Genomic DNA, 24576 nt, shown 5'->3' with positions numbered 1-24576 from the left:
GCAGTACTCCAGCGGCAGCCTCACCAAGGCCGAGTACAAGGGGAGAATGACGTCCCGGGATTTGCTTGAGAAGCATCTATGGATGCAGGCCAGCATTTTGGTTGCTTTACTAGCCGCAGCATCACATTGCAGGCTCATGTTCATCTTGTGGTCAGTGATGACCCCCAAGTTTCTTTCTTCCATAGTGCTAGCCAGCGTAGCACTGCCAAGCCTATAAAGTTGCTGCAGGTTTTTCTTCCCAGATCCATGCATGGGAACTCTTGCAGCTACCTGTATCCCGCTGCAGAAATGAGGACTAAAAAGTCAACTCTGTATCCATAGCCATCTTATAATACTAACTAATAAGAAGTTTCTCTTGAGTATATGTCAAATATGACATGAGTTGGGCCCTGTTCAGCCAAGTATCCTACTGGGCCATGGGTTCCTTTTTCTTTAACCAATATATTTAAAAGTGTGTGCATCAAGTTACTGAATCTTCTATTCCTATTTTATCTTAATGGAGCTTGTCTGTGTTCTTGCAATGCATGAAAAAGCATGCTCATGAAAATGAAGGAGTTCTCAAACTAATAGTAAAATATGAATGAGTACTGTGACCTGACTGCAGTAACAATATATATTATATATATTTTCTGCAATTCATTCCAGCCTGTTGTCTGCTAGTATTTAGACACTTTTAGTAAACAGATGAGAAGAGTCAGTTAGACTTTGAAGAAGATGAGCTATTGGGTGATTTCTATTCTTTGACTTCTAAGCCCATGCTTTGATGTTAGCTTTTCACTTCTTAACCAGGACTGGAAAAAAAGGACACAGAGGATTGTACAGTTATTCATTACCAAACACTCATGAATAAGCACATTAAAACACAGTGATAAAAGACCTTAAATATTTTATTTCTAAAAATTCCCTCCATCCAAAAAGACTTCATTTAGGCACTGCTTATATAACAGTACCTAGCTTTTCAATAAGCTGATAAAAGCAGCTTCTGTGCAGTGTTGGTAGAATACATTTGCTTTTTCTTCTTTTATTTCCTTCTAACTTTTCTTTAAAGAACTGAAAGGCCAACACTACATCTCTTCCCCCGTAATGCTTCTGAATTTAAATTGGATAAAATGTCTCTCACCCACTTCCTTCTGTAGGTCATTTTCTTATATGCTCCAAAAAGAAAACTTATAAGTTTATTTGTTAGGGAGGGACTTGTTTGATGTATTTTTTTAAGAAAAAATATGATGGTTTAGTGAATTTTAAGGTGTAAGGGTCAGGATTCTATTTTTGACTAGCTTAAAACTTTAAGAGATATAAGCCCTGATAATGGAAACACTTTGTGCATATAAATAGATCTCTAGAGACAACTAACCAGTAGGGCCACTCATGTAATGTTAAGCAGCTGCATTAAGTTTTTCTAGGTTTAAGGCCTAATTCTTTAACAACGTGCCACTTTTTCAGGGTTGTTTTCCGTCTTGGGAATGAAAAATGAGACACAAGAACTAGGAGAATCTGTGGTGAAATCCTGGCTCTAACAAAATCAGTGGCACAGTTCCATTGTAGTCAATGGATTCAGGATTTCACCTGTGATTTCTTCCTATAGATCTTTGCCACTGATCCACTCTGCAGTTTTGGATGCCTCCCCTTAGGGCTTGTTTTTTGTTTTTTGAATATTTTTAAAATTGCGCAGACATGTTACTATAAAATCAGTCTATTTTATTCTGACTCCAGTTAAAAATCTGCACATTACCTTGCCTTTAAAAGATTGACAGTAGACTTTTTTTAAAGAAAAGCCCCAAATATGAAACTCACTTTCAAATGAAACTTCTTCATATTCTTATTTATTCTGATCTTTTTATTCTTCTCTTTTACTTGAATATGGACAGAGAGGTGCTCATGAGATCCGAGAAATCAGACAGTTTCACTTCACGGGCTGGCCAGACCATGGTGTACCATACCATGCCACAGGACTTTTGGGATTTGTACGACAGGTCAAGTCCAAGAGCCCGCCTAATGCTGGCCCATTGGTTGTACACTGCAGGTAAGCAGAGTGGAAATGTCTTCTCTTGGGTTTCTACCCAAGACTCGCCCCGTAGTTTTGTCACTCTTGCATTGTGTACTCCACAAGTAGCTGAAGCCAGTGGAGGTACTAATGTAATAAGGTACTAAACTAACAAAAATAAAAATTGCAAAACTTAACCTGCACCCCCTTGTTCATAACTCTCCTTGATTTCAATAGGCATCTATCACAAGGAGCCAGAAGGCTTCTGTTTCTTGAAAGGAAATTGCAGCAGGGTGAGTTGGTTCAAGGAAGGCTAGCCACTAAGGAACTAGATCCCTGTGGGCTGAGCTGTAGCCAAAAGCCAGCAGTAACAGGTATAAGGGACAGACAGGCAAGCTGCCTGGGGGCTAAAAGCTGCAAACAGCAGCTAAGCAGCCACAAGGGCAAGCAGGGCTGTAGGGTCAGAACAAACACACTTGTGATGGCTGCTGAGTCACCTAACCAGAAGGGGGCAGGGGCTCAGAGCCTGAGCCTACACAGTCAGTCTGTCCCGGGAGACTTCAAACGCAAGATCTGCAGAGCAGGGGGAATGCAGAATGGTTCCTAGCTGGCACTAGCGCTGTCTTCAGGAAGGCAAGCATAATGCTGCTTCCTTATAGGGGAATATTATCTGGGGTACAGGAAAACCTTGTTATACAGGTAGTAACCATTGTTTTATGTTTGAACCCAGAAAGTGTTTGGTTTGTGTTAGCCAGTGGGTTTACTCAGTGGTTACAGTTTCAACTGGTGGTCTGGACACAGCTGAAAAGGCAGTGGAAAAAGACTATGGCAGGGCACCAGAGGGGCACTTTGCAGGCTGTCCCGCAGCTGGGTGCCAGGGGTGCACTGGCACTTTGAGCCTTGGCTTTGGTTCAGGACACCATAGGCTCAGGCCTGGGGGACAGGCTAAAGCCCAGAGGCTTTCTGAAAGGGGAGCTGAAGCCTGGTACAGACAGAGGCCAGGCAGGACTGTGGTGGGTGGTCCAGTACCCAAAGGGGTAGATCCAGGGCAAGTGGGCCCTGCACATTTGAAGGAGAGAGCCAGGGCCAGTGGGTCCAATGCCAAGAAAGGCGTAACCAGGACCAGGGTTACAACTAGGGACCTGGCAGCTTAGAGAAATGCAGAGAAGGGGCCAGAAGTATGGGGGCAGAGCTGGTGTCCGGAAGCTGTATCCAACACAGTGGATCTAAGCTAAGTGACCAAGCAAGAGAGAAGGGACAGAGGCTAAGTGAGCCAAGATCCCAACAAGGGAAACAGATAACATCTGGGTGCCTTGAGCATAGCAAAAAGGGGAGATGAGGAGGCCATGAAATTGTCCTTAAGGTGGTGAGCAATTAGAGCGAGATCTTGCTCAGGGATTCCTGGGACAGCCTCCCTTTTATAAGTATATATTTATACTAAGGCATGGCACACAAGGCAAAGGAGAGGATGCTCAAAGAATAGGGCAAGAAAGGGGCTGAGGGTCTACCGGGGGCATCACAGTCACTCCTGGGCCTGGTCCTTTGTTACGTCACCCGCTCAGGGAATACCTCCAGGATTGAGCTCAATACTTGACATTTTCTAAGAACTCATTAACTGCTGTCTCTGTTCTTAATTTTAGTGCTGGTGCTGGGAGAACTGGATGTTTTATTGTCATTGACATCATGCTAGATATGGCAGAGAGAGAAGGTGTTGTAGACATATACAACTGTGTCAGGGAGCTTCGATCTAGAAGAGTTAACATGGTGCAAACTGAGGTATTGTCATCCTTAATTGATAGTATCATGTACTTTACAATGGAAGTATTATTATAGCCCACAGACCAAAATTCAATTGTCCTAGACACTGTTCAAACACAAAACAAAATAAGGTCAGCCCTTTATATCATATGCAACCTGCCAGAACACAGGGAAAATAATGTGATGTGGTAAAGTGAACAAAAAAGCCAAACTTTGCCTGTAAACATACATAGAGGTGTTGCATAAATGTTGCTGATTTGGCAGATGATAATTGTCATTAAAAGCTATATTACTGATTCAGAACCAAACAGTACTCTGGGACATGTCACTTCTGAGTTTCATTTGCATGAAAGTATACATGCATTTATGCAAAAAAGAAAAATTCAAATTAACACAGTTATAAAAGCTGTTTTTTTATTGTATACAGGTTACTAGCTGTTTTGTTTATTGTTATCATTGACCCACCTTTCCACACTTTTTTCTTTATAGAGCAGTATGTTTCTTAAGCTACTTTTGCTACCTTGAAGCCTTATCAAGCGTTCATCAAAGTCAGGGTAAACTGGTCACACTGGGCATGTTTACATGAGACACTTTACTGTGGAGCTGACTAATTAGCTCTGCAGTAAAGGGTCACTGTGTATATGTGCTGTGCCATTAGGCTACAGTAAACTAATTAATTCTGATGTAGGATAGTACTGCCTGACACAAGTACTATCCTATAGCAGAGTAGTTACGTACGATGAAATGCATGTGTAGATGGTGATGGGGCTGAGTGACAAGAGTGCTACAGTGCAGGGGCTTCCTGGTGCCTAGTCCCACACTTCAACACCCTCGTGCCCCAGCCAGCCCCTCTGCAGCACACTGAGCTGGGTCAAAGCATTCCTTGGCTGGCAGGCTGACCCTTCTGACCCCCTGCTAAGCTGGGGCTGATTTGCCTTGGCTCAACATGCTGCAGTCCCAGGCAAACATGAAGATGCTGTGGTCAGGAGTTCACACCAGAGTTTATCACTACATGCTAATTGCATATGTAGATGCACCCACTGACTTTCAGTGGGTATTGAATCAGACCCTTTTAGATGATTCTTATTTACTTGGGGATTAATAGTGTGGTTTGTCTAAGCCAGTGTTTGTTTTAATTACTTGACCAGGAGCAGTATGTATTCATCCATGATGCAATACTGGAAGCCTGCCTGTGTGGAGATACATCTATCCCAGCTTCTCAAGTTAGGTCCGTGTATTATGAAATGAATAAACTTGATCCTCAGACTAACTCAAGCCAGATCAAAGAAGAATTTCGGGTAAGTTGTGGGTAGTATAACATGGATTCGTATAGTATGATGCCTGGCCTGATGCCTGTTGAAGGTTTTGGATCAGGTCTGTGAGGAAAAATACAACAGAACAAAGCAATGCAGTGTCAAATTTCCATTGAAATATGTGGGATAATAAATACAGACAATAAAAATGATTGTAATATTCTCTCATTCCTCACCAACAGAAGAAGAAATACTGTGTGGTTTTCCTTTGTTGTTGTTTCTCCAGGGGCTCATTCCTGAGATTCTTTCTTCTAATGTGGTCATGTTCTGTAGTCCAGGATGTTTGCTCCCAGACCCAACTTGTTTTTTGTTTGTTTTTATTTTAATCTCTACGTATGTAGACTCCCTTCTGAGACAGTGTCCTGAGTTGATCGAGAAATCTAGCTGATGGTGCATTTAACTAGCTGATGGTGCATTTAATACTAAGGTGATTTTGCTGATGCATTGTTTACTTTTTTTTATAGACTCTAAATATGGTGACTCCAACGCTCCGTGTGGAAGACTGCAGTATAGCACTTTTACCCCGGAACCACGAGAAGAACCGCTGTATGGATGTGTTGCCTCCAGACAGATGTCTGCCTTTCCTCATCACAATAGATGGGGAAAGCAGTAACTACATTAATGCTGCACTGATGGATGTAAGCCCCCATCAAATCATTAATAATAAAGAAGGAATAAACCATTCTCCAAATTGAGAAATACCAGAAAGTATAGTCAGCACAAGAGGATGCAAATCTTTCTCATTCACTTTCCTAAAAATGACACAAAATCTTTAAACTCTTGAGTACTTTTAGGATCTCCCATATGTTATGTCACAGCCAAGGTTCCAAAACCACACAGAAAGAGCTAGTCAGGGAGGACTGATAAATGAAACATGCCTAGATTTCTCTCTACTGCTTGAATTTTTAACCATCTGGCCTAAGAGAAAAAGAGTTACCTATTAAGTCACCAAGGGAGCTAAATAGGATAATAAGATTTGCAGCAATATTTTAGTTCCCTTTCCTTCTGATTTACACAGTAATTAACAGAAAAAAATAATTGTCTGTCATCACTGATAGTACACAAGCCATTACTTCAGTCTTTCTGTTTATTTCTGTCTGAATGAGCATTTCCTGTTCAGTTCACAGGGAAATGATTTTTTTAAATGCAGCTTTTATAATTTTAATGGTGATAATAGGATATCTTTAAAAGACACTTAATGTGTTTTATACACTTCAGGTATTTATAGTGTATCGCTAACATTTTAGAGCTGGAGTAATTAAAGTTGTCACACAAACATACACAACAAGAAAACAGAGATTAGGAAAGAAGGTATTCATTTTAAATAGCCTTTCTAGAAAGTAAATTTTGAATAATAATAGGAGTAATAATAGTTTACATTTATACAGCTGTTTTCATCCAAGACCTCAAAACACTGCATTAACAATAGTTAGATCTCAAAACATTCCTGTGAAAACTAGGTAAGTTGTTGTTTTTATATATCTATGGTTAAGAAAACAGGAAATGAGAGCTTAATTAGCTTGTTCCAGGGTCACACAATAAATCAGTGGTAGAAGTCTTATTAGAATACATCATCTCTAATTTAGACTCATCTCACATCTCCTAGAGCAGGGGCAGGCAATTATTTTGGGCGAAGGGCTGCTTACTGAGTTTTGGTGAGCTGCCAAGGGCTGCATGGGTAGCCCCACCTGTTGACAGGTGCCCCACCCCCGATCACCACCTTGAGACTGGAAGTCCCGCCCTCTAAGCCCTGACCTTTGCCACCAGAAGTTCCTCCCTTGTCCCTAGAAGTGCTCCTTTCAGCAAGGGGCTTTGCCATGTTGGAACCAGAAAAATACCAAATTATATTCTACAAATCAAACATCTACAACATTCATAAATTTGATTTCAGAAAATAATATTTTTGTCCTAATTTACATGTGTTTGTGTAGTGTACATAGAAGTGATTGCACAATAGATTAAAATGAAGTCTTAGTCTTGTATATTGTGGGGAGTTGGGGGGAGTGGGTATAGGTTTGTGGGGGGCTGTGGGGTGTGGATGTATGTGGGGGAGTGGATAGGTGTGGGGGGTATTGGGTGAGGGAAGCATGTGTGGATATGTGGGGTATGGGTGGATATGGGGCTTATGGGGGGAGGGTGGCTGGTGTGTGTGAGAGGGTGTGGGGGTCTGAGTGTATGGCAGTGCGAGGGGTATGCTGGGGTGTGTGTGGGACTCACCTACAAATGAACACACACACACACTTTCCCTGCCTCGTTGCTCTCTCTGTCCCTCCCTCATTGCGCGCACACGCACACACTCTCCACTCCCTCTCCTGGCCCTGGGGTACTGGCACAGTCCACTGATGCAGACAGGGGCCACATGGTGCTGGAGTGTCCTGCAGGGAAGCAGTGAAAGCAGCTGCAGAGCCTTCCAGGTGGTGGGAACAGGGGTGGGAGGCAGCTGGTCCAGCCTTGCTCCTGAGTCCTGCCAGCTTCCCCTAGGTCCTACTGCCCCTAACTCCTGTCATTTTTGATAGGCACTCAGGAGCAGATAAATATTCATTTTTCAAAATATTTTAGGAGCTCTGCAGGCTGGATAGAATGGCCTGGCAGGCCGCATGCGACCTGCAGGCTATATTTTGCCTGCCCCTGTCCTAGAGGTTCAATATAATTTTGTCCTGTGAATGTACAAAGGTGTGAAGCCTTAGTTTCATGTTTGAAGTTCTTGTCTTAAAAACTGTTTACCTGTGAAGTCAAATTATTAGGATGCAGCTCATGTATACCTGAACCAACCTAGCTGTTCTACAAGGGGCAAGGGTGTTCTGTTACCTTTCCATTTTTCTGGTCCTGGAAACAGGCAGCTGAGTACTGCTTCAGCAACAGCCCCTGGCCCTGCAGCAACATCCTTGGGACTTGTCAAACTTATGGCAGCTGAATTGGCCACATCAAGGCCTTTCTTTCTGCCCAAAATCACAGGTACACTTACTATTCCAGCCATGACCCTGGAATCTTTTCTATAATGAATGGGCCACGAGCTGGAAGTTGTGCATCCCAGTGTCCTTCAGACACTGGACAAAGTAATCTCTCCCCGTTGCATGTGTAAAGGAGGAGACTCAGAGCTGGGCATGATCCATGAACCCTCCTTAACCCTCTTGATGGCTCTATGTTATTTTGAACAATAAGGATGATGCATTGTCCCGTGAAGGGTCATATCAAAGAACAATTGTCCAGTTAAAACCTTCTGAAGTCTCATAGCCAGAAAGGTGGAGCCCCTTAAGAGGAGCCCTGTTCTGTATGCAAGTGCAGGCAAATCAATATTCTCCTCTTACCCATGTCTGATGTAATAATTGCAGTATAGGTACCTGATGATTATCCACTGTTAAAAGGAGATCACTGAGCAAAGAAATGAGGGGGGTTTTCTGAACCATCTTCAACCCCATAACCAAAATGACACTTTAGATTCTTTGAGATTCCCAATAATCTTCTCAGTTACCCATCTGCTAAGGGAAGATTCAAAACAGTTGGCCACACGGTTGATATAAAAACAGAATTGTTTAAGATTAGTGTATACAAGCTTTTTTTCAAAACAGTTGGCAGTGGGGACTGTGACAGTCCTCTACCAGGAATGGGCTTCAGCAGTCAGGAAGTACATGAGTCTATACTTGTGTACAGAAGTTCACTGATAGTTCAATGAGTGATGTAGGCTAATAATTAAACTCAGAAAGAATCTGGCATTTGTCCTCTTAAGATACTGCTCTGTTGCCAGATGGACACAATTTTAACAATATTTCATAGAAATTACTTGGAATTTCCTTATACTGGAATCACTCGTGCTAACAACCAAAAACAGGCAGTCACAATTAATCTGTCTGTCGTGAATACAAACTTGTGCAGGATTTTGTGAGTGCTATTCCGAGGCAAGATTCTGCTTCTCTCTGTCTGTCTCTCTCTGTCTCCTTGTTTTCTTTTGCCTACTGTAACCTAGGGCATAGGAGTTTTAAAAATATGATCTGAAAAACCATAAGAATCGCAGTTTATTAGGTTTGCAAGCAAACAAGATATCAGGGAATATCAGAAAACTCTGAGTAATCTTCAGAATAAAAATAATACTTCTAATCCTAGGAGTTGGATCCATTACTGACAATTTACTGGACAGATTACACCTCTTATCAATTCTATCATGTTCACTTTTGTTATTTTTTTGCAGAGCTATAAACAACCTTCAGCATTTATAGTTACCCAGCATCCTTTACCAAATACTGTCAAAGATTTCTGGAGACTGGTCCTAGATTATCACTGCACATCAATAGTTATGCTGAATGATGTGGATCCAGCACAAGTAAGTCCCAGGGATGGCTCCAATAAAACTGTATTGAGTAATGCTTGCATTTAAGTACTGTAGCACGTGTGCTTCAAAACAGCTTTAGGACATAATTAGTTTTATAAAACAACGTTAAACACTAGGATACTAGAAAATTGATTTGTAGCTTGGGGATAAGCAGAGGGAAAGATGAATAAATAGGGCCATCAACTTCACCAAAATATAAATCTACAAAAATATACATATGCAACTTAATCCTAGCAATGACAGCACTCTTTGGGAATTGCTAATAAGATTTGGAACCTTTCGGCTGTAAGATTTTGCCTCAAATTTAAAACAAGCTAATATCAACCAACAGTCGTTAACAGAAATTAACTGCTTCTCTTTGGCTTGTCTGATATGAACTGGCAATTTTGTCTATCTCCTATTAGGCAGTTGTTCCCCTCATGAAATCAGTTGTACCCCTCATGAAAATCAGTGTCATATTTGGCACAAAGTGACACCATTGTGGAAAGACAATAACTGGAGACTGGGCTATCTTCTTTCCATAGAGATGATCTCTACAAAACAAGAATGAGACAAGTATATGGGACATATGGAGCAATTTTGGTTAATTTACATAGGAGTTGCTCTTGCCTTACCATTTTTGTTTTTAGAGATATGATGTGGACGGGAAGTGAGGAGCTTCAATTTGTTTCAACTGTCCATCTGATAATTTAATCACTAAAATGGTAATCAATTAAATGATTTTAAAATGGTAATCAATTAAGACCCAAGCACCTTTAAACCTGATTCCAAGTTTTATGCTGAAATAATTTGATTTGTGTTGATGGCATAAGGCTGTCATTACACTGAAATAGTGCTGCAGTGATCCAAACCCATAATTTATATATATTTTATGATAGACCCTAAATTAACATTGTGCAATATGCTGCGTGTGGTATTTATTTCAGTACATTCAGCTATTTTTTTAATAAGTGAGTCATACATGGAAAGGAGTTTACTTTTATTTCATTTTAACATGAATGGTTTGTTTAAAAAAGATGCAAACATCTTCAGTATGGTCTTTCCAAGGAACATCTAAAAATTCCAAACAGCTTTAAATGCTAAATTTCTCAACCCAAGCCCTTAACTGTTTCTGGGGGAAAAAAATAGACAAGACTTTTATTCATGAGCCTGAGATTATTTTCAGAGTGAATGAGGAAAAACTCGAGGGAGTCAGACTTTTAGAATCTGCTAAAGGGAGTTTTGCGAATCATAAGCAGTGTTTGGAATATACAGTAATGGTAGACTATTTTAGACATATTGTAGCCTTATGCATTTTTGGGACATGCAAAGTGTCAAGCAATCCACCTGCATTTGCATTATATTAAACCTTTTCTGTAACACAAGTGCCAAGATCTGAATAAAAAATAAATGTTAAAACTCAAAGAATAAAAAGAACAGGGAAGGGCAGAGTTTACTGAAAACCATGGATTGACATACATTCGTCTCAATTTATACTATCATCATTAGCTATTTATAAATCCTGTATTTATATATTTCTGTAAATATACTGCTGTTTAGGGGAAATGTTTATATAGTAAACCCTTGAAGTGAGGATTTAACCCCTTAAATTAATGTTTTGGTCTAAAAAAGATTGCTACCATCTTGTAAGTCCAGGTAAATATATGAACATCAACACCCAAACCAGAATACACTAGATTTTTAGAACTTAAAAAATCATTGATTCCCAAAATTGCTCTGATACACATCCTTTCCATAGTTATGATTCTTTAAGACTTTGTCAAAAAGCTATTGAGACTCATGCACATACATAATAAAAAGACCTGCAATAAGGTATGCATCTGTAAAGGATTTGTATGTTGGAAATTTACATCAGCTATCAGTAGTTACAGTGTCTTGCTTAGTACAGCTTAGTACATTTTATAATGAACACTACATACAGAAATTAATCTAAAATATTTTGCTCTTTGTTCTGGACTGTATGGCTGTTTCCAGGTGAGCTGCAGCATCTGTGGTGCCACATACCGTACATTCAGTTGTTCTCAGCACTGCAAGGGAGCAGCATGGGGGGGTTGACATGTGGATATCCAGGGATCAAAAAAACCCCACAGGAAGCAAAAGCAGTGTTGCACACGGGGGCAGTATGCACCATTCAAACCAGAGCCAGGCCAGCCAGAGCTGGCCCCAGCCTTCTCTACCCCACCCAGGGTACCTTGCTGCACACCAAAGGGCCCATGGCACAGCATTCCCTGGGGACAGCTGGTGGTGACACAAGGTGCACCACTGATAGTTGTCCCTGGGGAGCCAAACATTCATGCACGTGTGGATGTGGCTTATGTGTTTTAAAAATGGAAGCATATTTTCTGAATTGTGAAATTTAATATTATGTATTCTTAAAATGCAGTAATCTCTGGCTCTACAGAGGGATGACTATCATAAGATGTGCAAACGTAGAGTAGATTTGCGCCTTATATACTAACCAAAGTATAAAAGTATATATGTAGCAGAAGCTTTTGTGGGCTTAAACTCACTTCATTAGATGCTTTAAAATAATTTGTGCAAACCAGCGTATAAGGAAGAAAGAGAAATTTGAATACAAAAGACAGAAGAGGGGGGGCAGTGCTGGATGAGGCAAGCAAGCCATAAACCAAAAGGAACAAAGGGGTCACAAAAGCTAAACCAGGTAATAGGAAAAAAATCCCTAGTCCCTGATTAACGCCACTTTCCCCTTTCCTTTCTCCCCTCTCTCCCCCTCCCTTCTGCCCTTTGAAATTTCTCTCCTTCTTATATCCTGCTTTGTGCACTTTCAGAGCATCTGATGAAATGAGCCTCAGCCCATGAAATCTTGTGATACATACATACATATATATGCACACACACGTTATATATATGTTTTTCCTTATTCACTCTGAAAATAATCTCAGACTCATGAATAAAAGTCTTGCCACCCCCCACAGCCTTTGAGTAGTCTATAAGGTGCAAAACTACCCTAACTTCTACTTGACTTCTGACTAATGTAGCTCACTATGCCTCCCTGCTCTTAAGGTGTGCAAAACAACAGCTGGAACGTGTGCAATTTGTGAGCTCAGCTGTGGATCACCAACAGCAGTACTGAAGAATGAAGACCACTCCTGTTTTACTAATGATATGAAGTTCCAAAATATGAGATTAATGGTCCTGCAAGCAAGCAAAAGTACAAGTTCCTCATGCTCATACTTATTTTTGACACATACTTGCCAAACTTACCTTTGAACAGCTACAGATATCCATGAAAGTCACGAGGTTTTCTTTGCAAAATGCATAATGCATAGACTGGCTTTATCAGAGAATCCATAGCAAACTACTGAACTGATCTCTAAAGCAATAAGGTTAAATGTTATTGTTCCAATATTATTAAGCCATAATAAATCTCATCAGATAGTGCAAATCACAAAATAATATTAATAGATATTCTGGGCAGTAATGGTAGTCATTTCACTTCATGCACCTAAACAGCAATTATACAGCTATGTAACTGCAGTTTTTGGCACTGATGCAGTTTCAGATTCTCTTTCATCGGCTAGCAAAAAAAACCCCATCCTGTACGCCTACATGCATACCAGCCAGAGCCAAAATGACAGTGATGGAGGAAGACCTTTCCCCATATTAGCCCAGTAGCTAAATGTTTAGTCTTCTTTCCCAGCGAAGAGGGGACTCAAGTTGTAGGTCCTCGTCTTCTAGAGGGATTTGAACCAGTATTTCCTGTTAAGTGGGACAGCTCCTGGCCAGATTTCTCCACCCAGCCAGATGAGGAGGGGGGACCTGGTGACAGTCTATAAACTCACTAGGGGGAACCAGAAGGGTTTGGGAGAGCACCCCCTAGCGCCCCCTGGCATAACAAGGAATAACAGCCACAAGTTGTTGGAGAGCAGGTTTAGATTAGACATCCGTAAGAACTACTTCACAGTTAGGGCAGCTAGGAGCTAGAACCAACTTCCAAGGGAAGTGGTGCTGGCTCCTACCCTGGGGGTCTTTAAGAGGAGGCTTGATGCCTACCTAGCTGGGATCATTTGAGCTCAGTTTTTTCTTCTGCCCTGGCAGGGGGTCAGACTTGAAGATCTATAAGGTCCCTTCTGACCCTATTTCTATGATTCTGTGTGTAGATATGCCCAATGAGGTGGATCTTGCCCTAGAAGGAAGGAGACTCTGGGTTCAGGCATGGACTCTTGTTCCCACTATGTCAGAAACTTCCTCACTCCTATCCATACATTTTATCCAATAAAGGTTAGAACAGATTTTGCATTTGTCCCTAGATAAGGTCCTCTTGTTTAGCTCAGAACTAAAATATCCTGCAATCGGTGTGTATACACATTGCCTCTCTAATCAGGATTTAGTGAGTGGATGAATAGAATGCTGCTTTTCTGCCATTGATTCAATGTTGTGATCCCGGGATGTATTTTGAAATATACCAGGATAAACTGTTTCTACTTCTTACCTGGGAAACTTTATGATTTATCCAGGGACAACAGACCTAGACATCTGTACAATTGCACTTTGTCTTGGGATAAATGTGATGTCCATGTGCAGCCTGACTGTTAAATGCAAGGTGTAGCAGCTCAAAAGGTGCATGGAAGAGGAGAGTAGATATCTTACTTATGGTTAGAACATTTTCCTGGGCACTGAGACAGGTAGGTTCAAACTCCCACCTGCATCTCCTGTTCTCTTGCCACGAGCTCTGGGAAGAACTAAGCTATTGGGCTAAAGCACTGAAAGCTTCCTAGCCACAAACAGCCACGATAAGTTTTTGCCAAACTACTATTTTCGGATTTGCCTGGCTGTATGGGCACACCTGAGTTAGTGTATGATGTACTTGCCTGATCGGAACAGTCCTGCTGGGCATGCTCAGTAAGCATGTGTGCACCTGTACATCCCGTGCTGTATCATAAACTGTGCATAAGTGCCAAAATCTGCAGCTCTGTGACCATATAACTGCCATCTGGGTTCTTATAGTGAAATAGGATTTTGCCCTTACTACCTAGGATATATATTACTACCCCTCTGTGAGCTATAATCAAAAACAGATAATTTTTTTGTCAACGTAAGTGAGAATACATTTACTTCTGTAAAGTTGTATTTGTAAGTGTAAGACTGACGGCTGAAATTTTCAAGCAATGTGGTGACAGCAGTATCACCAGGTTGGGACTAAACTGAGGACAGAATGTAGTTGCTGGAGCTTTGACAGCAGAAGCACCATTTATAATCACAATCTACTACTCTGCTGTGGTTCGACCTGTTATTAACACAGAACAGTTTAAGATATCAGGTCTTTGCTCTCATGTCTCACATCTTGCTTTAGATGTGCTTAATATGGCATCCCTACGTTCTGTTGTACCATACTTTCCTTCATACAATATGTACCTTTTCCCCCAAAAAAACAGCTGCTGAAAATTAGAGTGTGCATTATGTGTGAGAAATACAGTAAGAGCAGGTTGTGCCTTACCAGGCAAAACCAAAATTAATATCTGCAGTGATCCATAAGGAGCAAAAGAATTGAGCAGGCTCAGCTGCTGCTACACTGTTCCTTACTACAAGGAAAGATGTTTTTATCTTCATTGTGCCTTTCAGAAGCAAGATGTGTACTATATTCTGGGGCATGTCATATGCAAGAAAATACAGTATCCTGTTCTTTAATCAAAGCTGGGTGAAGAAATATGATTTCAAACTCTATAAAGAATTATGGTTGCAACCATGAGGTTCAGGTCTGTCAGTATTTGGTTCAGTTTATTTTGCAAAGGTATAATGGGATGTTGTAAAACTGGCTCAGATATTGGGAACTGCATTTTTTAAATAACACTGTAAAAAGCAGAAAGGTATAAATGAGGTAAAACACAATTTAATTAAAACAATATTTATTCAAAAACTGGGAAAATGCGTTCACACAGTTCTTATAAATAACCATGTCTATCTGTTTTTGATTTTCACTAGTTATGTCCCCAGTACTGGCCAGAAAATGGAGTGCACCGACATGGTCCTATTCAAGTGGAATTTGTATCGGCTGATTTAGAGGAAGACATAATTAGCCGAATATTCCGAATTTATAATGCAGCCAGAGTAAGGACCTTATTTACCAAATACAATAGTCTTATCTGATTAAATGGAAAAACCACCAAGGTCACATGAAGCAAAAGATAAACACCCATGCAGCAGCTCACTTTCCACAGCCTGCAAAATGTTATAAATATAGAGTTCATACATATAATCAGAATAAGTTCACATATATGTAATCAGAGGAGAAATATTGTTTCTGCCAGATGCATTTGTTATGTTTATTAAATGTAAATGAGACAAATGCAGCATTGAAATTGTACTGTTAGTCAGGAAATCATAAAATCAATGTTGTTACATCAGTGTTCACTCAGGCATTCTGCACATTTGTATATGTGGTTATGCATGTAATACTTTCTCCATCTTAAAAACAGTGTGTTCAAACTTAGTGAATAAACAGCCAGAAATAAAGGTTAGAAAAAACAGTGTGTGGACATATGGCTTCAGTGGAAGAAATCTGACCTAAATTTTCAATACTAAGTATTGATTAATTTAGGTACCCTCATTTTTATTTTCCAGCTTGCCTCACCTTAGAGCAGTTGGATTCTTACAGAGTGTTGGTGCATCAACTTTCTGAAAATCAGTCCCCCTTAAGATGTCCTAAGTTAGGACCCCAAAACTGACTTGGCCTTTTTTTAAAGACTACAGGTTTTGCATCTTTTTATGCTTATGCTTGAAGAATGCATCTTTCTGTACTTAATTACCTGACTCTTTAACTACAGAAAAGAAGGCAGGTGTGTTTCTTATGTTTCTGACCCATTCCAGGTATGTGCACGCTGATTTAAATGCATCAGTTAATATGTGCACCCTCCAAAGAAATAATTTAAGGAGGTAAGACGCTCACAGTTTAGTACTGCTCCCATGTCTCCATAAAATCAGCAGCAGGGCTAAGTACAGACATTCAAAAAGCCCAAGGCTGAATCAATTCAATCTTTGTAGGTTAGTCTAAGCTGAACAGATTGAACTGATAAGCAAGTGAACAGACCTTCACTTTTTATTCCAGAAATACAGGCACATGCCTGCAGTAGCCCATGCCAGAACCTGGGGGTGCTAGAGCACATCCTGCTAGGCGGGAACAGACAGCTTGAGCCAAGGCTAGCCTACCCACCCTGCAAGGGGGAGTTGCAGGTGAGGTACAAAGCATCCTAGGATGCTGGGAGACTGTGAGTTAACTTGAATCTAGAGGGGATCTGGGACAAAAGTTCAGTAAACTGATTTAACCTAGATCAGTAAAGTCAGATACTACATCCATCCAGGTTTATGTTAAACCTGTTTCGGCCATTTTGAAAGTGGTTAATGTGTACTGAACTTCTGTTGTGTTACAGATTTGAACCAGTTTCTGATCACTTATACTGTTTTATGTGTAATTTCTGTCCCTAGCCCAACGGAGCAAATAAGACATCCTTTCCCAGCCCTTAGGCAGTAGATCAGCCATCCTTTCTCATCCATACAGAGCGCTTGGAATATGCTGAGACTGCCCTTCAAGTGAAGTGAGAAGCCATCCTCAAGAGAAGTGAAGGGATAGGCAGCATTCCATAGTTAGTCAAAAAGGTCTGGGTCAGTCAGGGGCCCATTGAGAGCCAACTGCTGAAAAAGGCTGACAAGATACATGGGACACAACTTCCCATACCAGAGAGCCAGGATGGAAGCCAGCAGACTCCCAGTAATCTCTACAGTGTAAAAATCCAAGCATCCAGGAAGTGTTAACAGATGTATGTGTTTTCCTGGTCACATGTACACACGCAATTAATGCAAAGCCATAAACGCTGGTGCGTATTATGTTAGAGTTTATTGTACCCAGGTGCGCCATTTGAACATGTACCCAGGTCTGCAGTGCATTGAGCTAGGTTGGAGCAGCCCTGGCTGGCAAGGGCCCTGGGGTTCAGCCTGCCAGCCCAGGGCTGCTCCCCCCAGTTCATTGTACTGTGGAGGGGCTGGCTGGGTCATGAGGGAGCTCCACTGTGGGGCTAGCTAGCAGGCAGCAGGCTGGGGCAACTTCTACGTGTGTGCTGCTCCAGAGTAAAAAACTCCGTGCAAGATATTACTTGTATTTACATGTTGATTTACATGCTAATTGGAGAGGAGGGGCAGTTACTGGAAGGGCTGACCAGGGAAACAGGCAAAGCCCATGTACAGGCACAGATTACATTGCCTCAGTTCTTCTATATTTGAAGTGCCAATCTGACTTGCATCTATTCCGAATTTTTATAACATAGCTCATATTGTTGTATTGCTAACACTTTCATATATCATTAAATGTAAAAATGGTACTTAAATGTGGTCACTTTGCACGAAAGTGAAAATGCTAAATAATCTATAGTAGCATTTTGTCCTCTGCCTACTTATTGTGCCCTTTAAAGATTACCACAATTTTGTAACACTTACCATTTTCCTTTCCCTTCTTTTTTAATCAGCAGAGCAAACTCCTGTTCAGAAGGTTTTCCACCAGCAGGCTTCAAACTTCAGCTCTTTCAACAGAGTGCTGCAGTTAGATGTTTTTTAACAGGAGAAATCCATTTGTTCACTCTTACCTGCTTCAAAAATGACTTGAAAGGATTCGCTCAAACTATCTTTAAAAAAAAATAGCATGGAAATATGGAAAGGTTTTTCATAAACCTGGATGTGATCTTGGGGGGAAAACAAAGGTTAAAATGAAATTGTACTGCAACCTATATTTGGCTATCAAGTGCCTGCTGTAATATTAATTCATTATTCACCTGCCTCTTGCAGCTGTCCCATTGTTCTATTCTAGTCTATGTGTATTCCTTTTATTTAAAACATCTTGTTCTTAATAACCCTGCTGAAGATTAAAAGCCATAACTCTCAAGGGCAGTTGAAATTACTTTAGTAATTTGTCAGCCGAGATCTGCTTCAACAACTTTTCACATTGATGAAAATGCTTAAATTATATACCATTGAAGACAATGTAAGTAATGCCTTGTTTTTTTCGTTCTTGTTGGTTGGATGTTTGCAGCCCCAAGATGGATATCGGATGGTGCAACAATTTCAGTTCCTGGGATGGCCCATGTACAGGGATACTCCAGTGTCCAAACGCTCATTCTTAAAACTTATTCGTCAGGTGGAGAAATGGCAGGAAGAATACAATGGAGGGGAGGGACGTACAGTCGTACACTGTTTGTAAGTAGTTGAAATGAAAGTAAACAAGCAAGGGAACAATATGAAGAGATATGTATGTTGGGTTTAGAAAGGCTTGCAAAAGAATAAGAGACATCCATGTAATTAACCCATGAATTTGGAATTGAAGTACATAGGAGATCACTTCAACATTGATCAGCAATTGTGTGAATTTGGGAATTTCCATTAATGGTCTTTGGAAGAACCCTGGAAGCCTGTCACCTGAGGGCCCCATGTGCAGGTTTGAGGGCCAAAAGTTTCCCTGTCTATATAGGGATGATTCTGAGTCTGTATACACAAATGTGTATGTACACATGATCCAGAGCATACATTTTAAAAAACCCTGACCTTTAAGAAGGCAAAATGCACTTTTCCCCCACAAATTAAGAATGCTTGTCATTTGGCATTCATAACTGGCAGAACAAAATTAAGACAAAAGTAGATTGAGTAAAGTCATCTCCAAACACAAACAACCACACTATTTGAGAAGTGATAAACTAAGGAGGATGATCTAGTTAAAAATCAATCATTGACATATATTTTATCACGGCAGCATAATACTTACCAATCTGTGTTCCAAAATGTCTATGCTCATCTGCTCTATTCCATTATTTTGTCTGTTCCACTATCCGTCTATTAGGACGGGTTCCTTGTAACATGCCCTCAACTAGCTGTAATTGCAGGAATTGAATCTTCTGTACCTGAAGCTGGAATTCAGCTGTTCAAATTAGGTGCTGGTTTAAAAGTGTTGTCCTGGTTAAGGATGGGCTTAAGCACATGCTTAAGTGCTTTTATGAATTGTGACCTAGATTAGAAAATAAAGTTCTTACAATTCTTGTTATATGTAATAGAAACTGTAAACTAAAGAGGTAGGTATAAAAGTTTCTCTGTATTTACCAACGTTACTGACTTGGACAAGTTATTTGGCATCTTTCGTACTTCAGTTTCTCCATCTGTAGAATGGGGATAATAATATATACATCAAAGGAGTATTGTACGATGTAACTAATTAATGTTTTGAGATCTTCAGCTGAAAGGCCCTTTTGAAGTGCAAATTACTGTTATCTCTGCAGTTGCTGATGATATTAAATAGTTGTACAACATCACACACGCGTCACTTCCAGGCAGCAGAGAAAGAAAAGGCTCTAATATAATCCTTTTATATTACTTTATTTTAATTAAAATTCTCAGAGATTCCCACAATATCAGCCAATGTTTTGGCAGCAGAGAGCATTCTTTTCATACTGCCTGGATGTGACAGATGTGCGACATAGTGGCTTCCTTTGAAAATCAACCATTTGCTGGTTTGAAAGACCAGCTAGCTAAGTAGTCTGCACTCTGGTAATTATTAAGGTTTATTATTTTCAGAAAAGTGCTGCTTAAAGACTCTGATTAGAATAACTGTAGAAATAATAGGTTTTCCAGATTCTCTTGAAGATTAAAAATAACTGAAGATAAAGCATTATTAATTTTTATCATACAATATGAACATTTGCACCTCACTGCTTTATTAGCAAATCTTTTTGGGTTCTCAGCCTCTGAAAATGTAGGTGGAGGGGGAACACAAGCAGTTATAATAGCAGTCATTCCTATGGAGCTGGTACCCCTACCTAGTGGCCCAAGGGTCATGCCATGCCTAGAGGAATATTGCAGCACCACCTAGTGGTGTCAAAACTCCAGCTAACAAAACAGGTTACACAAAAGATTGGGCAGATCTTTTATTATTCTGAGATCCTCTGAGATTTTCAAGTTCAAAAGTAAGGTTCCATCATCTAGAACAGAAACATTTGAAACCAGTCCCAAGCCAAACTTCAAAATCCATGAATTTTTTGAACCCTTTTGGGTATTATTTTCATTTAACTATGGTGCCATGCGAAGTGTCAAGGGACATTGTATAGGATGTGGATATGCATAGCTATTTTAACACCTCTTTAGGCAGACACAAACACTACAGCAAAACTGAAACACTGTGTTACCCATCGCTCTTCCCTGAGGGTGGTGTATTCTGAAATGGACATTTTGAGTAATTTAGCCCATTATTCTCACTTAGAAATGGCAGCCCTGTTAGAGTTCTCCAGGCTTGAGGGGCATTATTGTTTATTGGTGCATCAATATTTGAATTAGTTCATTTTGTAAAACATTCAGACACTACAGGAACTAGTAGCATACAGTCAAAAATAATGGAGCCGTTTTATCACTTTTATTCTAGAAATGGAGGTGGCCGCAGTGGGACATTTTGTGCAATCAGCATTGTTTGTGAAATGCTTCGACACCAGAGGGCAGTTGATGTATTCCATGCTGTGAAGACACTGAGGAATAATAAGCCTAACATGGTGGACCTTCTGGTAGGAGCTTTTTAACTGTACCACTAAATAGAAAAGATTCCTTATTATCATAAGACTCGGTGAGATTTCCAAGATTTGCAGTGGGAGTTGTTCACAAAGCAAGCAAGTCATTTTCAAAGAGGATAATGAAATCACTTTACTTGTAAGAGTATTTTTGCATTGCTTTCTTCCCAAGGAGACTTTGTCTATGTTCATTTGAATTTTCAAAATAGTTTAAAACTTTCTACAGAACATCCTTATTAATTTTCTTTTCTAGCAGAGCAATCCATGTGGAGAGCAGTACTTGCACAGAGGAAATAATAGTCATGTAAAATGAAATGCCAGATTTTCAAATTATATATTTTATAAATAGCTTAATCGCCTAATATTTATCAGAGTCATGAATTTCAGTTTGACATCCAGAATACTGCATTTAATTATGGTGGCTCTATCTCATAGAAAGATTAAAGGAGTTCAGAAACAAAAGGCCATGTGCAATTATTTTCATAGAGAGTGTTCTGTGAAATCTTTTTAAATGTAGAAGTGCTAAAGTAGCAACTTCTGTGACGCAAGAGGACAGTTTAAAGCAGGAGGTATTATATTCTGGTATGTAGTTCTGTATTTGAAGAAGGATGTATAATGCCACCCAATATAGCTGAAGACTGCTAGTGGACTTTAAATGTGTACTGCCTTTAAAGCACCTAGTCATAGACTGTGGTTTTGAGAAAGCTGGCAGGCTTTGAACTCTCATTGGCGAGCGCAGGATCTGTGCATCTTAAAGAATCATAACTTAGCTGGAGTTCACTGTTAAGCTGTGGTTAACACAGGTTCACTTGACTGGATCTGAACTGTGGGTTGGGTTTTTTTTGCAAAGTCCCCAGGAAGGAGGCAGGAAAAAATGTCAGAAATGTCACAATCTCTACCTTTACCTCCCTGTATTCTTAGGAGAGAATTCTACCCCCAGTGTGAGCTAAGATGTTGAACATCTTGACAGTAGGGGTTTTGCAAAACTGTTAATGGGCGATGATGGGCCAGAAGGAGGAAAAGTTTCTGGTTTCTGTGTAATGGACCCAGGTCCGCAAAGCCTGCAGCACCTACCTGTCTTATGAAAGATCCCCACCTCCACAACCATGAATTTCTAGTCTCTTCTCCCAATCAAGGCATCAAAAAGAAGGATGTTATATACATCTGGTGTCAAACTTGGAACTAAGCTGAACCCACATTGTGCTAGAAGCATGAGATGCATGCACAGGGGGTGAAACCTGGCACTGTGGAGTAGAAAGATAGTAATGTGAGTCTCAGCCCTCCAGAAATGAAGAGGCTCCCAGCTTTTGCCCTGGGGGTGGAGGCGAAGTTCTTTTAGCTCCTGTTCCTCTGTTCAGAATTCTCAAGAGAATATTTCCCAGATATAAAGAGAACTGTCTTGCTTTCCCATTCAGGTAATGCAAATTTAGATAGGTATACCTAGCATGCCTTCTGTTTTCTGGTCTCAGAGCTTATGCCCACAGATCTTTGCACCTTCTCATTTATTTATTTTACAGAAATAAAGATAAAATGACTTGGGTGGAAATGGATGATTGAAGAAAACACTGTCTGTAAACAAGGTTTTGTAATGGTCCTGCAGGGGTAGATTTCTCAGGCAGCCTTCTGCAAACGTACCACTGCACTGATTCACACTTTGCTGTGGAAGATGTTTTGTATTATTTGCTATCAAATAATAAATATTTCCTTTAGTATATAACAGTCTTTCATCAAATAGGTATAAAAAGAGAACTAACAGGTTCTGATATACCACTTTTTGTCAACAGATCTCAAAGTGCTTTACAAAGAAAGTCCATATTGTTACCTCCATTTTTCAGATGGGGAAGCTGAGACAGAAAAGTTGTGTGATTTGCCCATCATTACCTGGCAAGCCAGATGCAAAACTAGAAAGAAACTCAGGATTGCTAAATCTTAATCCAGTGTACTGTAAGAGAATGTAGCAGTAGCTCAAGGGAATTCATTTTAAAATGTGCTTGGGAACCAACACTATTTACTGATGAAAAGAGAAGTCAGGAGATCTGGGATCCCTTCCTGATGCTGAAACTTGCTGTTTGCTTTGTGAAGCTGGTTGAGCTAAGGTCTCTACCTCAGTTTCCCCAGCTGCCATTTGAGGATAATAATGCTAACCCTCCTTTGTAAAACACTTGAAGGACCTCTGACGAAAGACCATGTATACAACCTCAATACTATTAGGGCCACATGAGCGGTTTTTTTCTAGGCTTGCTTTCTAAAATTATTGCACTGTGTATTTTCCAACTGAACCAAGGACAGTCTTTATGGTGCATTCTTACAGATTCATCTCTTAATTGCTTTCCAGCAAGTGTAACATTCTAAATGCTGGATTCATTTAGTACAGCAAATACATGAAATTCTGTAGTCATGATATGAATAACACATCCTAGAGCATATTTTTTGACAGATGTCGAAAGGGTTTAAAAAATGTTGGGGGGGGCATCTACATATGCCATTACAGGGCAGCAATAGATAGTGGAGTGCATTGCTCTGCAGTTTATTGCTCCCGAGAAGCTTCCGGGCGCACATCTGCACGTGTACCTGAACCACAGCTGATCTGACCAGGCTCAGTGTGCTGCAGAGGGGCTTGCTGAGGCACAAGGGTGGTTCAGCACAGGGCTACGCATCAGGCAGCCCTGGCACTGAAGCACCCTCATGCCCCAGCCAGCTGGTTAGCATCTACACTTGTGCTACTGCATGCGTTTACAAGTCCTACTCTGCTGCGGATTTTATTAGTTTTGTGTGCCCTAATAGGGGCCCACCTGTAGACACTGAAACGTTTATTACACAGTTAATTAATCAAGTGCGCACTAAACGTCTCATGTAGATGTGCCCAGGGTCTACCAATATGAGGCCTATAAATATTTCTTTCTGCAGCTGGATCCCCTGAAGAAGCTTTAAATATCTGTCATCTAACATGGGGCAGGCAACGTTTTTTGGCCGGAACAAAAAACTCAAGCTCCCCGCTGCCCTGCCACACTTCCCCTGCAGGTAGGGGCAGCAGTGAGGGGCACAACCCGGTGCTGCTGCCCACGCTGCTCCCGTGCACACTGGGGAAGTGTGGCAGGGCAAAAAAAAAAAAAACCCACAATGCCTACCTTGGAAGGTGCCAGAGTGCCAGCATGCCAGAAAAACAAAATGAAGGCACGGGGTACATGGCAGGTTGCCCTTCTTGTGCCCCTTGCCCCCCACCCAAAGCCCCTGCCCCCCAGCCCTGCTCATGACCCTTGCCTCCCACCCAAAGCCCTTGCCCCCCAACCCTGCTGCCCCTGGCTCCCCAGCCCAGGCTCTGTGGCTGTCAGCAGCTACCCAGAACCTGGGCCAGCTGCAAACATCTGCTGCCTCTGCCCCGGCCCTGGCCTCAGCCCCAGCCCCAGCTGCCTCCCAGCCCCAGACCCAGCCCCGGGCTCCGGGGAGGCAGCACATACTGGTGATGCACCCCTATGTGCTGCCCTCACCACTTCTGCAAAGCAGCATTGGAACCCAGTTCGGCGGGGCACAGCGGGGGGTACAAAAAGCTGGCTGCTCCGAGCTCCCCGCTGCCCTGCCACACTTCCCCAGTGTGCACGGGAGCAGCGTGGGCAGCAGCACCGGGTTGTGCCCCTCACTGCTGCCCCT

General features: G+C 41.1%; 1 protein-coding gene across 6 annotated transcripts in view; it reads left to right on the top strand.

Annotated features, from left to right (window-relative positions):
* The window catches only part of PTPRM (protein tyrosine phosphatase, receptor type M), a 728011-nt gene that overhangs the window by 699567 nt on the left and 3868 nt on the right, over positions 1-24576 (top strand). For 3 of the 6 annotated variants that reach the window (XM_019546207.1, XM_019546215.1, XM_019546231.1), the window contains 8 exons: positions 1869-2023; positions 3625-3760; positions 4891-5040; positions 5520-5693; positions 9242-9373; positions 15326-15451; positions 18405-18583; positions 20790-20925. In XM_019546207.1, coding sequence (XP_019401752.1) covers positions 1869-2023; positions 3625-3760; positions 4891-5040; positions 5520-5693; positions 9242-9373; positions 15326-15451; positions 18405-18583; positions 20790-20925 — 1188 coding nt within the window. The remainder of the gene's footprint in view (positions 1-1868; positions 2024-3624; positions 3761-4890; positions 5041-5519; positions 5694-9241; positions 9374-15325; positions 15452-18404; positions 18584-20789; positions 20926-24576) is intronic. The other 3 variants (XM_019546223.1, XM_019546197.1, XM_019546235.1) reach the window with 1 other exon arrangement.

The sequence above is a fragment of the Crocodylus porosus genome, unplaced genomic scaffold (genome assembly GCF_001723895.1).
Source record: "Crocodylus porosus isolate Cpor-Errol unplaced genomic scaffold, CroPor_comp1, whole genome shotgun sequence".
In the NCBI taxonomy this organism is placed as follows: Eukaryota; Metazoa; Chordata; order Crocodylia; family Crocodylidae; genus Crocodylus; species Crocodylus porosus.
Note: the sequence above shows the minus strand (reverse complement) of the source record. Positions and strands in the feature narration are given on the sequence as shown.